This window comes from Anastrepha obliqua, chromosome 2, assembly GCF_027943255.1.
Source record: "Anastrepha obliqua isolate idAnaObli1 chromosome 2, idAnaObli1_1.0, whole genome shotgun sequence".
Taxonomy (NCBI): Eukaryota; Metazoa; Arthropoda; class Insecta; order Diptera; family Tephritidae; genus Anastrepha; species Anastrepha obliqua.
The window spans coordinates 55,044,842-55,062,797 of NC_072893.1; the positions used below are offsets into that span (position 1 = coordinate 55,044,842).

The following is a 17,956-nucleotide window of genomic DNA, read 5'->3' on the forward strand; positions in this document are numbered from 1 at the left end:
ATAAAACAGTTTTAAACCATTCGCGCACAAATTTTACGCAAAAATAGTGGATTTCTTTTTCTCCAAGTTAATATTTTAGACATTTGTAACCAACCAGCGTCTCACGTGAAATTAAATATAGGCAAATATTTGACAATAAAAACTAGAGAAACTTTGTACATTCTTAGCCGCTTAAAAAAGAAATCGAATGAATTAGCTGCTTATTTTCTGAGATTAGTGTTTTGTAACATGTCATGTAATTTTTTCTAATTTGTTCGAAAAAATATGACTTTGTAAAACAATCAATATTTATTAATATCTGCAGGTTTTCGGTAAATAAAAGTATTTTTTTCCTTGCTCACTCCTCTCGGAAGCATATGGCCTCGACAAAACTCTTCCATCGTTCACGGTTCTGTGCTGTTGTTTCTGCAGCGTCCCATGTGATGTCGGCATCTGCTAGTTCGCGCAACATTGACACATTCTCCAAGTGTTTTTTGGTCGACCATGACCTCTGCTCCCTTGCGGGTTCCAGTCCAGTGCCATTCTCGTGATGCTATCTGGCGGTTTTCTCAATAAGTGACCTATCCATCGCTACTTTCTGCATTTGATTTGCCTAAGGATGGGTTCCTTATTCGTTAATCTCCACAGTGCGTTGGTGTTGTTGTTGTAGCAGCATAAGCATTCCCCATACTTACATACGGGGAATGCTGCTGGAGTGACGGTCCTTGGCCGGATATAAATCCGGGTCGTTTCGGTAACGTAGAATCGACTGCCGTGGAAACGCTCCACAGTGCGCCTTTACTGATGGTGTTTGGCCGGAATATTCTGCAGATGATGCGGAGGCATTTGTTGACGAAAGATTGTAGCCTCCGTGTAATGGTGTTAGAGTCCAGCCATGTTTCGCTTTCGTACAACAATATGGAATTTACGCATGAGCCGAATATTCGTAGTTTAGTGTGCTTGGAGATTTGCGAACTCCCCCATACTGTAGGCATTCGCCCCAATGCCGCCCTTGCTTTGTTTAGCCTGCAGTTGACATTTTTATCTGCTCCGCCATCTGCCGTGATGATGCAGCCGAGGTAGCACAAGCTTTCGACAAATTCCACCGGGCATCCATCAACCAATATCTGCCTTGCGCTATTGTGGTTAACTCTCATAGCCAAATAAAAGTATAAAACCTGGATTTTAATTAATTTTTTCATCTCTGCACATCGATATTCTTTAAAAGATCTTTTAAATACTTGCGAACACCTTTAAGATTTGTTTATTTATCTCATGAACTTAACATTTTTGGTATGCGTGTATGCTTTATTCATGTATTGAAACCCAAATACTTCATAAAAATCTCCCTTCTTGAAAAATTCCAATTTGCATAGCTTGCAAAGCTATGCTTAATATTGTATTTACATCTGGAGAAATGTCAAAAATCTGCTTTCTATTCATTCGCATGTTCATACTTATTTTCTTCATACCACCAAATGCAACCCAACCAATTGAGCGTAACTTCTGGCACTCTCCATTTCTCGCACTCACACTGAGCAAATTTGAGCGTTTTACCCAAGTATCTTCAAGTGCGCAGTGGAAAGCAAACGTATCGGCCAACGAATAAAAACCAGAAACTGAGTGAGATACAAATTAGTCTCAGAGTAGAAATCCAAGTGATAACTTCCCCTAATTGTGTGAAGCGATAATCAATTTGTGCAAAAGCAAATACAAAAACCGAAAGAACAGTCGCAAAGTTGACAAGTGAGAACGCAGTAAAACACATAAACATAAAAACAAAAATTTGTTTCGGCAAACAATACATTTTTCGTGAAGAATCAATCAATTTGTGTTAAGGAACCAAGAAAATGGCTGATGCTACCAAGAGGAATATCCCCATCAAATTGGGCGACTTCAGCATTATCGATACAGAATTCTCAAGCATTCGTGAGCGTTTCGACGCGGAAATGCGCAAAATGGAAGAGGAGATGAACAAGTTCCGGCATGAGCTGATGTCGCGCGAGGCAAACTTCTTCGAGTCCAGCAGGTGTGTACATAAAAGAAATATTTGTAGGAGTGTGTAAGATAAAGCTTTTTTTGATATTAATGCGCAACACGAGAAACGTAAAAAGTGTACCCCAACGAACTTTAAGCCATCGCTTTTTCTGTGGTTCCAGTTCCTGTGCGCGTACTGTGTGGAATGGGAAGTGCAACACAAATGTACATAATTGCGTATGTGTGCCATTTGCGACATCCGTGCGCAGGATCTAGCAAATATACAAGTAGAAGTTAAATACAACAACAACAAACAATTCACAGTAAAGGCATTTATTATCGGCTGCTTACTGGCTTAGGTTTTTGTGTTTTGTAACCTGGCACCTTATAATTTTTCATGCATTACGTGAGTTTTAATTGGTCTACCTCTTAGTTATTCGCGGTTGTATACCGTTAATTTAGTGCTTTAGTGTGGTTGTCCACCTTGCCACGCTGACATATGTATGTATGTCTGTATGTTGTTTCCCTGGTGCTTAAGTGAAGTAATGTATGGCACCGCCAATATCCCGCCTGAGTTGCTGCGATCTTTGGTTTCACACTTTCTCACACGGCATGAAGAGTTTGGAGCTCAAATGAGGGGAAGTTGAAGCGTGCAGGTGGTAGGTATGGCGCAGCAGATATACCATATCTATGTATAGTTGTTGTAGCTGACAGCAATGGATTTCTTTTTCTCTAATTCTTTTGTGGTGGCACAGAGACATTTCTATTTTGCTTTGCCGCATTACTAGAGGACAAGTACTGTGAAGCAAATTGGTTTCTGGATAAATATTTTATTTAACTAAAGCTTAACTTTAATTTTAATGATTTATCGGTGTGTGTTATCCATAACATAACCACCAACCGGACACCCCCATCTGCCCAGAACAGTTTTTATAAAAAAAATTTTTCCCTATGCCGAAATAAAAGCTTATGTCATGTACTTTAATTTGTCATGTGGCACTTTTTAAATACTAAAAAGCCATTCCTTCCAAATCTCAAACAAAAAGGAAGTGATTATTAAAAGATTTTACAATTCTCCAGAAGAAAAAAAAGTTTTACTGTGAAAAAAATCCTGTATTATGAAAAAAAAATTCCAATTTCAGCAATTTCCTTCAATATTTATATTCAGCAGCGAACCCAGAAACCCCCGAGCATCATGTTTGAGGAGAATTCACAGTAAAACTTTTTTTCTTCTGGAGAATTGGAAAATCTTTTAATAATCACTTCCTTTTTGTTTGAGATTTGGAAGGAATGGCCCCATATATATAATTCGCGCGTAAACCCTTTCTGGATGTTTGGTCGAGCTCCTCCTCCTCGTTCTCTCTTAATTTCGGATGGTAGTCGGCATCAGTCCATTCGGCTGGCCGCCATAACTTAGAAAAATAGAAATGACCTCTTCTTCAGGCTTTTGAGCAATTTTTATTTACATTTACATTCTATTACTTCCATCTTTCGTCTTTAGAGGCCTTAACCCTAGAAATCTTTCTCTCATTACCAGCGCCTTTTGGCTTAACTTAAGATTTTGAAATTTAAATCTAGGATCTGTTCTTAAAGGAAAAAATCGAACAACGAACGACGTGGTGAAGAGAATTTAGTCAGAATCAGCTCAGATTCATTTAATGTGCACAGGAAATTTAAGAAATCATTGTTCATCATACAGATAGAAGTCATTGAAGTCTGAGGCCAATTGTATCTTATAAGGCATAGTACTCTGTTGCTATTTCATTAGAAAGAGTTGTCAGAATCCATATAAAAATCAATGCCGGAAATATTCGTGAAATTTCACAATGATTTCACGACAAAGGTGTATTCCGCTCAGGCTGTGGAAAAGCTTGCAACATTATTCTATCGCTGTTAATATGCGTTTGCTGTTTAAAATTTTATGAAAAGTAACATTTCGTCGAATCTAAAAATTGTGTTCAAATTGAAATTCAGCAAAAAATTAAAAAAAACTGCCTAAAAAAGTAAGTAAGTAAGAGCTTCTAGGTAGGTTCCTAAAATTTAATTTTCTAACGATTTATGTATATAATCTTTTAAAAAGGATCCTCGAAGAGGATGAAAATAGGCCAGTACCGGGTGCCCAACCCAAGGTTTGAAAAATGTTGTCCAACGGAGGATTAATAGTGGAATTCCATTCCACCATTTACCATAATGCTTTACTTTAATAGTGGAATGGGTACATATTCTAAAATACCTGCAATGAAGTTTTGAATTTATCTCTGAAATGTCTGTTCTGAAGTTTGTCAGACATTACTGAATAAATAAATAATGGAAATACCCAAAACTCAAATAAAAGGAAGAAAATGGTTTTCATTCTTTCCCATGGCAGTCGGTTCTACATAGCCGGAACGACCTGGGATTATATCCAGGCAAGGACTGTCATTCCAGCAGCATTTCCCAAACATTTATGGGGAAGCTTTATACTGTAACAATAACAAAAAAAGAAACAACAACAACATAGATGCATCCACTATGCAAGCTGCTTATTTTAATTTTGAAATTTTTTTTAAATTTTTATTTAAATTTCCTTACTTTTCTTTTTTTTTTAATTTGTTTATTTCTGACAATAGCTGAAGTCAGATATTCACGTGAAATAAAAGAATGTTGCTTTACAAGTTAAATACCTCAGCTAAAGTATTAGGTTCAGTGGGCACAATTTCTGTAATTATTTTTAAATTTTGGACTACTTTTAAGTATTTATTTAGTGAGTAATAGTATGTGGTAGGAGAGTAATGTTGACTAAACATCATCTTTGTGCAATAATTTATTACGATTATTCGACACAATTGTCTCACTGTACATAAGCTTGGCACGTCTGACTGATTTTCTGTAACAACGGCCTCCTACTTGGCCGCACGACATAGCGCCGTGAATAGACAAGCAAACAAAAAATAAGAATTAAAAATTCATGACTTCCATTATGCACCCTGTGGAGAATACTTGAAATTGGCCAAACAAGTCCTGGTTCATTATTAGCACTTTGCCACCAAATGGCAACTAGTAAGTTAGTGACTAGATGCTTACTAGATGAAAAAGAGCAAAAATGAGGCTTCATATGGGCCGATTTTTTATTTTATTTATTTTTTTATATATATTATATATATATATATTTGTTTTATATATATATATTTTTTATATATTGTTTTTATATATTTTTTCATATTCAGTGGATAGCGTGCTTTATAATCGGGCAGGTTCTGTAATCCACTACCGAGTGAAATTCAGTGCCATTGCTAAAAATTTCAATGAAATTCTCTTGTATGTAAATTGTAGAACCTGCCGGTTATCAAAATCTTCTAAACGATTTACATATCGTAGATCATAATTTTGTTTGAATTGAAAAAACAGAGAAGTTGTAATATTCTAGCAGTCGCTGTGTATTGTTTTGTCTGATTAGTGGGTACCATGACTGCATTTTTAATGAATATATTTTCAGCAAATAAACGGAAACACTATAAATTAGTCATAATTTGCGAATTCTATACTACATATATAGCCGAGCTCCTTGTCCTAATTGTGGCGTGCGTCTTGATGCTGTTCCACAAATGGAGATACTTACAGTTTAAAGCCAACTTTGAACGACAAATGGTTTTTATGAGGGGCTTTTTCAAGGCAGAAAAAGGAGGTTTGCCTGCCGAGGGGCGACTGCTATAGGAAAAACTTTAGCATTTCCGAATGGCAGTCACGCATCGATTCATTTGGTTGGCCACGGCGTCAGCTATTCTATATTCTATACTAAATAGTACCAAATTCGAAAAAAATGGTCGTCAGTACTGCTCGATACTTCTTAGAGCCCCTTATAAAACTCATCATTCCTTGTTAATAGACAAGCGAAAAAACTCAATAGTTTTGGGTCAGAATAGACTAGAAGCGTACCAGTTGGATTTCCTACGGGGTACTGGAATTATACTGCACTGTATAAATACGTTTATATCTGTAATGAAAAACATCGCACCACGTTTTTCGCGGTGATGTGCTACATTTTCCAGAGCAGAAGCCATTGCTGCTGAAAAAGTATTCTTTGCCAACACCGCATCTTCACACATACTAGCACAAACAAGATACAACTATACACATTACGTATGTATGTATGTACATAGCAAAAAGTAAGCAGAAAATCAGTGGTTCATGTTGCCTGGAATCTTTCTGTCAACAGCCGATTATGGCTGGAGGCAGCAAAGAAAAATTGTTAGAGCTCGCTGGGCGATAATAACTTCATTAGAACAATAGGCCATAGGCAAATGTAAGGTGCACGAAAGCAAAAATGGGAAGAAGAAATGAGTGCATGAAATAATATTAAAAAAAAAGGTACTCAAAGTGGTCTTATAAAAGCACTACAAAAAATTATTAGCACACCACATACATTTACACTTATGCTCGTATATGCCTGGGTACCAGAAGATGGCTACCATCGACAACCAATAAAAATACCTTCGGCTTTGCCAAATTCATTGTCTGTATGCTTTTTCGTTTGCACTTACATATGTATTTTATCTATTTATAAAGTACAGCACCATCAGCGGCAGCAACAGTCCATCAAAACCAAAAAAAAAATTACTTAGCTTTTGGGCTGCTGCTCGCTACCGCACTTGACAGCAGCACTAGAATTCTAGTAAATGGAATCTGGCAGGCAGAAGAATTGTCTACGGAAATCCACAGAGAATACAAGTACAAGTCATACGCATTTAGTCCAATTTTTTTCATGCTAAATGTGCTGTCTTTTTTATGTCATATACTGAGCGGTAGGTAAAGCGTGTATGTGTATGTGAAAATATTGGTACTTGAAGTTTTATTTTTAACTCATGCGAATTTTTATACAAGCACATATACATACATACATATAAAGGGGGGTTAAGTTTCAAGGGCCGGTGTTGATTTTGAATAAAATACATTTTTATTAGGAATTATTGTCATTTATCTTTATTATGATAATATTGGTATGGCTCAATTACGTATGGAACAAAATATTGACCTCGGCGGCACACCTCCATCCGATGGTCCAAATTTTCGATGACGCTGGGGCTTAATTGAGGTTCTATGCCACTAATGTGCCGAATTATCTTATCCTTTAGCTCTTGAATTGTTGCTGGCTTACCGACGTACACCTTTTCTTTGAAATAATCCCAAAGAAAGAAGTTCAACGGTGTCGTTGACCTTTAGGTGTAGTTCACATTCAACATCGGCCCTTGAAATTTAACCACCCTTTATAATAGTAGGTATATACATACTTGCTCAAATGTGTGCCTATGCCAGTGTTCACACTAATAGCAGCACGACGTATGGCAAAGTTTTTACTACTTAATATATTTATTTTAATTTAATAATATTTCACTATTTATTTATTTTTTTATAAAAATATATTTAATATGACAAAAAAAAAACATATGGGTTAAAGTAAATTGTAAAAAATTAAAAAAAAAATCGGCAAAATTTCAAACTTTTTAGGCAGTAACTTCAGAAAAATGTTGAGTATGCAGTTTTATAATCAATTGAATTTTTATGCAATAATAAAGTAGAAATTTGAAGTAGTTAAAAATTGCGTTGGCTTTTGAAAAGCTTTTCGTTTGGCGATCTAGTGCCTTTGCGCCACATAAGAAAAATGTTGAGCATTCGTTATATGGAAGAAAATGCATAACACCTTCAACAAAAAAAAAAAATGATCAAAAGTCAACGTGAATTTTTACGCACTTCAAATTGGCATAATTCTTGGAAAAATTATGTTTGCAAAGTTTGAAATTTTGATGAAAATGTTTGAATTTTTTTAATTTTGTACAAAGCTTGAAATTTTGAGTTATATGGGTTTTGTTGTAGTATGAGTTACATATATTTTTTTAATTAAAAAAATTTAATAGTAAATAGTCAAAACCTTCCATATGTCATGCTGCTATTATTGTGAACACAGGTGTACGTGAAGCTGAACTAGCAGGACGATCAGCATGATTACAGTATAAGATTTAAAATTTAGAGAAATTGCTTTTTTCCATAGGAAATTCCCTAGGTCAATTTATTTAAAATACCGCACGTATTGGCATCTGTGCATTTTTAGGTTTTAGCATAGGAAAATCAAGATACTGTTTGAACTCCTAAAGTGTAGGCTTTCACAACTTGGTGTTTCATTCTCAGAGACTTGAATCTGCGCACTTCCTGGCGCGTACATTTCTGTTAGGTGTTTGACCGAGCTCCTCCTCCTTATTGTGGGGTGCATCTTGATGTTGTTCCACAAATGGCGGGACCTACAGTTTAACCGATTCCGAACGGCAAATGGTTTTTATGAGGAGCTTTTTCATAGCAGAATTACACCCAGAGGTTTGCCATTGCCTGCTTGACAATTTAGTAGCACATTTAATGACAGTGTTTTTTCACGCCAATTTTAGAGTTGGCTCTAAGATAAATTACATTTTTAACTAAATTATGCGTTAACTTTTTTAAAACCGGCTTTAACTTGACTATGATTATGTGACATTGTTTTTCAATCAAATCTATGCCATCATAAAATAAGCATATTTTTTCGTAAAGTAAAAAATTAGTATTTGCATTGAATTACATGTAGACTTCTCAATTCGTATTATAATTACACAAACATACTTACGCACACTGCTCTAATACTTCTTATCTCATAGCATTTTTTCTTCAAACGTATATTGGGCAATAATTGCAATGCTTTTTTAGTATTTACAAATACAAAACTTTTGTCTTATCTGCTTTATTTACGTTATATATTTTTTATATATGACTTACAGGCATACATACATACAAATATTATGCACATTCATACGTCTGCTTTTTCTTCAGAAGTGTCAAAGTGCCATTTTATTTTTACCAACTCCGATAACTACTTAAAGTGTGCGTAGATAAGAATTATCTTAGCATATATACAGGTTCTTGTTTTTGTTAATTTGCTGTTGTTTACAAAACTATATATGTATGTGTGTATGTATATGGAATGACTTCGCAGAAATTCACCTGTATTAGCTAACGGGTGTAATGCCCTCATCGATGACGAGCTCCAATTGTTTTTTCACATTTTAATTTATGTATGCATGTGTGGAAATTGCAGCAAGATATGTACGCAAGTGATTAATAACTTTTTATAAGTGTTGTATTTTTCATTGAACAGTTTACGGCAAGGGAAATCCACGTACATATATATGTATGTACAATAATTCTCCTAATGATTCTAGCTGTATGCGCCGACATTTTGTGTGGAAGATAATAGGTCTCTTCTATTTGCCATTTCCCCGCTCGCTATCTCCATGCTCGATTAACTTGACGAAAAATTTGCATGCGAAAGCAAGAACAAAGTTATAGAGTAAGATTCGCCGCTAGCGACTATGGCTATAGCTCATTAGGCCGCACTGCCTTACCAGCACATGTAATTTAAGGCAGCTCTCTTTCCGCGTTGCCGACATATGTTCATTTGCTTCATCTATTCGCCACTTGCTAAGTTCTGGCAAAAAAAGGCGTGATGTAATATTGTTGTTTTTTACTTACGATTGTAAGTACATACCTACATGCATATCTACATAATAGATGATGAAATTTTGGAAGGTTTATGAGATAAGATAGCTCCCGGTTTGATCAGATTAAATTACCCCGGTAGGGAGGGGTAAGATGCTTTAATCCTCATATAAATCAAAACGGTACTGTTTGTCTAAGCACACATTTTGGTATATTCTCTGACTTACATATAAATATTTTGCCCACTAGCATTGATTCTCCACCACAAATTTGCTTCATAAGCTCTGCAGGGAGATAAAGAGTAGGGAAATAATTTGTTTGAGCCGAGCATGTTTTCAATGCTGGATTGTGTTGCATATAAGTACCTACTTCTAAAAGTAGGGTTTTTTATGAAAAAATTTATATACAAGTTTTTTCCACTTAATGACCTCAGACGTTAGAAAAATGAGAACAAGCGGTATCTGCACCATAAAATGAGATTTTCCTTAGAGAGCCTCGTGTTGAGCCAAAAGTCATAAAATTGTATACCAAATTTTATGTTACGGTTGGAGAAACAGCAGATTTTCGCAACGAGTTGTGTGCAGAGTAGTTATACCTGTGTTCAAAATAATAGTAGCGCGACTTATTGCAAAGTTTTGGCGATTTATGTATTTTTTATGTAATTCTTTTTTACTTATTTTTATAACAACCATATAACTTAAAGTTTAAATTTTTGTAAAAATTAAATATAAAATCAACAAATTTGCATCAAATTTCAAAACTTTTAACCAAAAAATTAAAAAAAAAATCGAGTATGCAGCTGTATAGCCCGTTAAATTTTTGGTATAACAAACCGCGTTGATTTTTGATAATTTTTTAGTAGCAAATTTTTATACCAAAATGTGTAAACTGCATACCTAGAATTTTTCTAAAAAAAGTTTAAAATTTTTATGGAATATTTACATTTTTTTTTAATTTTCAAACTTTGAGTTATATGGTTTTTGTTGTTTTATGCACTATATTTTTATTAAAAAGAGAAAAAAATTAAATAAAAAACAAACAAATATTTTAAACTTTGGAATCTGTTGCGCTACTATTATTGTGAACACAGGTGTATGCAAATAATTATCGCAAGCAACATTTGCTTCAAATTAATGTAAGGCATTAATGTACTTATTGAAAATTAAATTTAGTGGCTATGTAAATTTAGTAGTAATTTTCATTGCCTTGTGTTAATGATTTATTTACGCAGAGAGTGTGAATATTTTTCATGTAAACAAAGCGTGGAGCTATATTTATGTCTCTATGTAAACAGAAAAACGCTTTAAATTTTCGTATACTCAATGCAATGCTAATCCCATTAGCCAAAGACTTAAAAAGGTAAGCGAGTTGGTAATGGGTTATGGAACAAGAAAAAAATATTTATTTACCTACACATACACATGTACGCATGTTTTGCTCCTATTATTTTGCGAAAAAGAAAAAAAAAATTTCGCGTTTGTCTCCTTCTTTGATTTTTCTAAATAATTGGAATTTCTACTGTTTGGAAAAATTAAATTTGAAATTTGTTTTGCATTTAATTGCATTACGAATTTTTCACTTTGGAATGCCCTACAACAACGCTGTGTAAAAATTCAGCATCGTACTGAGTGGTAAGTTTCCCTTTCGGGATATTATTAACTCATATGCACATGTGCTTATTATCTGGTACCTTTTACTACCAGGTAACAGTGTATAAGTCAATAACAGTCCGCTGTAGTTTTTTTAAACACACTTCTCGTTTCTCTTTAATGTTAAGATAAATAAAAGCTGACGTATAGCAGGCATTCCCCCAGGCGGGGGTGTAGGTGTTGCTGGAGCATTTGCATAACAGCTGTCGATAACAATTCACACATTTGAACATATTCGTACATGCATATATACACCATTGATGCAAGCCATAAGCCACACACACTCGTCAAATTTATTCATGCCTACGTTAATTATTGCGATGATATAACTGATTCTCTTCAGAGTCGTTTTCGCAGGTGATGTTTAATTTCAAATATGTAGTAGCGAAAAAGCAAAACAGAAAAATCAATTAGACGCAGTGATTTCAGTGGAGAAGTATGTACATACATATATGCATACATACATAGGTATATGCATATCTGCGTACTTTCGACAGAACAACTTATGCGACTTACAAGTTTTGCTTTGAGTTTGATATGTATATTCTGATTTATCATACAAAAATGCTGTGTTTTATTTAACTTTTATTATGATGGTTACTTAAGTTATGGCTACAAATGATTGTTAATTTATTTAATGATGATTAAATGATTAATTGATTAAACATTTCGAAAAAAGCAAGCAATTTAATGCCTGAAAGAAAAAAAGCGAAGTCGACTTAAGTTGTTTTCTCAAAAGTACACAGATATTATACAATATGTAATCTTACATATTCCTAAGTAGATATGTATGCATATTTGCAGCCCAGTCTTGATATCGTTTAGTTAGCAATTTAGGGAGTTAGGGGTAGTCAGAGGCCCCGAAAAAATGATGATTTTCAAAATTTTTTTTTGCTAGTCAGTTGCTTTATTTTACAAAAATAAAACCATAGCATTAATACATCATGACTTGACTTGAGCAAAATTTCCAAAAAAAAAAAAAATAATAATTGTAAAAGTTATCGCTGTTTTTATGGAGCCCGTTTCTCCAGAAGTCCCTTGCGAAGACAATCACAAGTCCTTGGAGATTCATCTAAAATCAATCGGACAAGAGAAATAAGTTTTATTAAAAGATAATCTTGTGCCTGATTGAAGTTTTTTTTTTTCAAAATTAACAATATGGCGACCATAGGAAATATTTTTCAGATTTTTGGGAAACAAACCGACAATTTATTGTTGAAAAAAATCGGAATTTTTGAAAAAAATCCTTCCTTCAGGCACGAGTTTTTTGTTTTTCAAAAGCAGTATAAATTTTATTGAAATCTACCAAGCGGTTTTTAAGTTACAGTGATTACCAGTTCAAAAAACATAGTTGTGATAAAAAGGCATTTAAAGTCTCAAATTTCTGTTCTGGAGCGCCCGAGCGCCCTCTGTTGATTGTTGAATAGCTCCAAAAGTATTTCTCCGATTCACTTCAAATTTCCACACAATATTTTTGAGATGAATTACTTAACGAAATTTCAAAAGAAAAAAACCAATTTCTTGAACATTCTGACTACCCCTAACCTTAACTCTAATTACCGCCAGTTTGAAGAAACATCATAAGTGTTATTTTAACTGTAAATTACTAAGCTTGGCATGCAACTTTCACAAAAAAAAAAAATTATGTACTTTCAATTTACAGCGCTTTAGGTTCGAGCAATGAAGGGTTATTTCTCCCTTTTCGTCTAATTCGAGTTTATTGTTACGTTTCATCAGTTTCGACAGTTTGCTTGGTTAAAGTTTTAAAAAGTTAGAGCAATTTCAGTTTTTTTCAGCAATGCAGTTTTCTAACTATTCGAAGCTTTGCACATACATACGTACATACAAATCTGCACATTTTAATGTTTCAATACTTCGCGTATCCTTGCATATTTTTCACATCATTTGTAGCAACACCAATTGCGTGTGTTATGGCCAGCAATAAATTTTATTTAACATGCTCCAAGCAACGGCATTATATTCTGTTAGCTGCACTGAATGAGTATGTATGTACATACATATTTCCAAAATGCTTCCAGTGTTACTCGCCCACTTCCTATTCGTGTACAACTCAATACTAAATAAACAACTGTAATGCATATACAGCTCTGAGAGCCGCCCCACTTATTCATGAAATGAACGACAAGGTCAGGCTTGACTGCTGCTATTACACTTTGGTACCTATTAGATTGATGGTAAATAGACTTGAAAAACTTCATTACAAAGCTGTTTGCTTATAGTCATTACGTTTTGTGTCTACTCAGTTCTCATGAATGCGCAATATTGAGCCTGAGCTGACGTTTTTTCTCCTAGAATTCAAAGAAGGGGAAAGAGTGAATATTTTCAACCTGCTCGTTTAGGCTAAGTTGTGTGCACACTAGAGAGAAGATGAAGCTTAAAACTGTGAAAAAGTTGTATCTGCATTTTATTCACAATTCATATCTACCTATATCAAATTTTTCAATTCGAACTGAACAGTTATGGTTGTAATATAGCATGAGATCTCATGTAACATCTTAAAAAAATGTTCAAATATTTTCAAAAAACTTTCTAGAAATGTAGCCTGCTCGTCAAGGTTTGCCGAGCTCAACAAATTTTTTCGGAAAAACTATAAGATAGAGTTTAGAACCAAAAAATAAACATCACTACTATAGCTCAAATCTCCAGAGAAATGTTTAGTTAATTCAGCTCATGTTTGTGATACAATTTTGAATTGAGCAGAAATTTAGGAGTGATCAAGAGTATTTATATGGTTCTCTTAAAACAGAAATTTAGGAGTGATCACGAGTAATTTATATGTTTCTCTTAAAATATCAATTTCTAAGATATGAAATTAAATTTTCCAGTTCTGCAAATTTCGTCTAATGGAACGCTTATATGCTTATGTATGTATATACTTATGTATACTAACCTGTCCTTAAACAATTATTTCCCATATCCTAAATTTCTGTGGTGGCAGAATCTGCCAATCGACTCTGTTCCATAAATTCACTCAAGCACTTTGTAGTTGGAAAAGCCTCTTATGTAGTTTCTATGTTTCTGGGGAGTATTTTTGTGCGTACTTATGTGTGTGTGCATATGTGCTTTCATACAAGTAAAGTATGTACCAACTGTCGGCGCATACAATCGATTCTGTTTGGTTAGGATAAACAAAATTGACCTAAATTTCCATGCAAACGCGTAAACAGCTGAAAAGTTTTAGACAGTCGAAATGCGTACGCCCACAGTAATTAAGATAGCAAGTGTTGATGCGAAACCACTGTATGAACCCAATTGGAAACGGACAGCTAACGTCAAGTAATCTCAATAAGACCTTCGTACAAATTTCTTCATTGTTGAAACTGAGGTTTAAATTAACTCATTATTAAGTTTTTTTGGAGTATTCTGCGAGGAGCTACGCATCAAGGCTACCGGACCACTGTGGTGTTTTCCAAGCGTAGGTAGCCGCTGTTAAAGAAACAGTGCATTGATTGCTTACTTCTGCAATTACTGTAAGGGAGGTAAGTTTCTACTCCAAGCGGCAGCTAGGGCCCTGAGTTCGTTGCTTATGCGTTCGAAGGCGGAATGTCTGATTTCTCTCTCGACTGCATTCGAATATTTCGATAATAGGCTTATCGGGGTTCCGGGTTACATCGTCATACAGGGAAACTGGTGGGCTGATAAGCTGGCTAGGCAGGGCACCCTCGATACAGTTACACATACAATTAGAGGATCGGGGATTTGCTCCTGGAAAGCTGGGTCTCGCGTCAATTCAGCGAGCGCTGGATTATTGCGCAAATGTGCAAAGTCACGAGATCTTTCTGACTTCGGGTACATCGGAGGCGGTCGAGGGAACTTCTCAGGCTAACAAAGCCGTACCTCTCTCGAATTTGGTGGGTGTCCTTACTGGACATTGTCCGTTAGGTATCCATGAGGCATCTAAGATTTAGACATCTGTCCTCTCCCTTTTTTGCTACACCTGCGGGCCTGGTGAATTTCATCAGCATGTTGACGCGGTTAACGCAATGTATCATAATTAGTGAGCTAAAGTTGAAAATATAAACTCGGATGTTTTAATCGAACATATTTCTTTCTTGAAATTCAGTTGTTTTTCTATATAAATCACTATCTGATACAGCTGCAGTATGCAAACAGACAAGCAATGGAGCGAATATAGGTCAAAATAAAGCTTTCCATCAAAATAATTGTTTTTATTTAATAAAAAAGTTAATCATAAACCTGGTATTAAATTACCTTTTTGGATTTCGTACAATGCCATAATCGACCAATTATCAACAGATCAGCCCTATTTTGTGAAGGAAAATTATTCGCGCTTTATGTAACGTCATCATATCCAGATTTGATAGAAGAAATTCATTAGAAAACTAAAGATATGACTAACTCTGATGTAAACTCTTCAGGGTACAGACAAATTCGCCGGAATCTACATAAGCATACTTATGTTTATTAAAATGACACAAACATGCATACATTTGTATGTATGTATGTAGATAGTATTTTCTATTATATAATATATGTAATAAGTATCACTTGACCTCTGCAGACGCATGACGCATCCTGTGCCAGCGCAGTGGGTCATAATTTTCATTAATATTTTTGTGACACATACACACATGCATAGATATGCATTAGTGTGTGCCCATACTTAGAGAGCGGCAGGAATTGTGTAGGTGACTCATTTAAAACTATGCTGGAATTACAGGTCAATTTGTTGTGTCCACGAAGCAAATATGTCAAGTGCAAGTTGGGTGGGTGTGTGCGTGTGTCTGCTCATTATAAGTATATACTTATGCATGTATGTATGTCAAGGTTATTGCGCCGCTACTCTACAAACAACTAATTTGGTTATTAGGTGGTTGGTTGTTGTGATGACGCTTTTCACTCGAAATTCGTAGGAAGTTACAAGTAGATTCTGTTTGAAATCAAGGCACGTTTTGACGAGCTACACTAAAAACATAAAATAAATGTCTTAACGCACATAAACTGATTGATTTATTTAAGTCTGTGATGTGGCCATATGCATATAAATATTTACACACAAGTGTATACATATTGATATAAACGAGTGGCAAGGGTAGCTAAATTAAAACCTGTGAAAAACGCTTATGAGCTGAAGACCGTATTTTGAGGTTAAACCCGCTCACAAAATGAAAGCAATATGAGGAATGGAATCGAGAGCTGTCAACGATTTGATGAGTACTGAATCTGCGGATTTTTAGTTTAATCTGAATCATAGACATCAGCACAGTAGGAACTATTTTTAATATCAACAGGAAAGTAAATGAACGGTAGATGAATTTCCTTTTAAGTTGAGAAAGAAAAAGTTAAGATTATGCAAGATTTTTTAGGCTATTATATGACACATAACTGAATGAGGCGAAAAATACAAAACATATTTCATCATTTGCCATTTTTAGCTAGGTGTTTTTGGATTGAAAAATGTATGTATATATGTATACACCCCTTTTCAAATTTGTATTACCGAGACTTATTTGAAGGGTAAATTCGTTTTGCATCTGCGATTTCTTTAGGCTTTAGATTTTTTGTGTTTTGTGTCTAATGAAATATAAATCTGTGTGCCATTAGCTTTGACATATTTACAAAGGAAATGAGAAATTAAAATAAAATTATGTAATGCCAAATTTTATATATTAGTAAACAATTAAAAATTAAAAAAACAAAGAAAAAACCAAAAACAATTTTAACTAATTTTTTTAATATCTTTTTCCAATTTTTTTTTCACCTGATTTTTACTTTCCACATTTTTATTATTATTCCTCTTTTTTTTCAAAACCAAATATTTTAAAATTTCTTTCTTAGTTAAGTTCCCTAGTTGATTAGTTGAAAAATGTATATCATTCCTACATATCAGATTTTACGGAAAGCATGTAGGTCTCTCCATTTGAGAAACAACATCAAGACGCACGCCACAAATAGGAGGAAGCCAAGCCCCCAAAAAGGGTGTACGCGCCTATTATATATATATGTATATATATATATAAATATATATATCCTATATCCTTGATGATGGAGGGACCTACAGTTTCAAGCCAACTCCGAACGGCAGATATTATTTATGAGGAGCTTTTTCATGGCAGAAATATATTCGGAGGTTTGCCATTGCCTGCCGAGAGGTGACCGCTATTAGAAATTTTTTTTCTTAATTTTGGTGTTTCACCGAGATTCGAACCTACGTTCGCTCTGAATTCCGAATGGTAGTCACGCACCAACCATTCGGCTACGGCGGCCGCCAGCAGGAAAGCATACCCCTTTAAATAAGTTCAGAAATTATTGAATAAATTAGAAAATTACAAAAATATTGAACATTTGCTTATTTGGCACCCTTTAATAATAATAAATAATCTTGAAAATTTCAAAATTTTTAACAGTTTTCATTTTGTGAAATTCAAAACATATGAAAAATTATGGAAAAAGGTTTAAATTTTGCAAAGCTTTAATTTAGCTGCGTTCGGAGGAACGTTCATTTTCATTATCATACTTTGCGAAATTCTAAGTAAAATATTTTAAATCTCATTTTTATAAAGCTAATTAATTTATGGCATACTAATTTTTAAATTTAAATGATATTTGATAATATTTGAGTTAGAACATTTGCTAATCTACAAATTCACTTTTAAGCGTAGAAATTTCTTTGATATACTTCGTGAAGCTCTTAACGTGTGAAGAAAAATCCACAGCTGACGAATTTCTTTTTTTTTTGTTTTTTTGGAGTTTACGTTAATTATTTATTTATTAGATAGATAGATAAAGATAGATAGGGAGATGTACTCTTTATTTTCTTTTGATTTGACGCTAACAATGATTATAATAAAATAATAATAATTAAGAATTCC

The 17,956-nt window shown here is 34.4% G+C and overlaps 1 protein-coding gene across 2 annotated transcripts in view; it reads left to right on the forward strand.

Annotated features, from left to right (window-relative positions):
• Window positions 1-1,605: 1,605 nt before the first annotated feature.
• Window positions 1,606-17,956, forward strand: part of LOC129238491 (heat shock protein beta-1) — a 53,080-nt gene continuing 36,729 nt past the window's right edge. Inside the window, exon 1 of one of the 2 annotated variants that reach the window (XM_054873519.1) lies at window positions 1,606-2,008. In XM_054873519.1, coding sequence (XP_054729494.1) covers window positions 1,830-2,008 — 179 coding nt within the window. In that variant the 5' untranslated portion in view covers window positions 1,606-1,829. The remainder of the gene's footprint in view (window positions 2,009-17,956) is intronic. The other variant, XM_054873520.1, reaches the window with a different exon arrangement.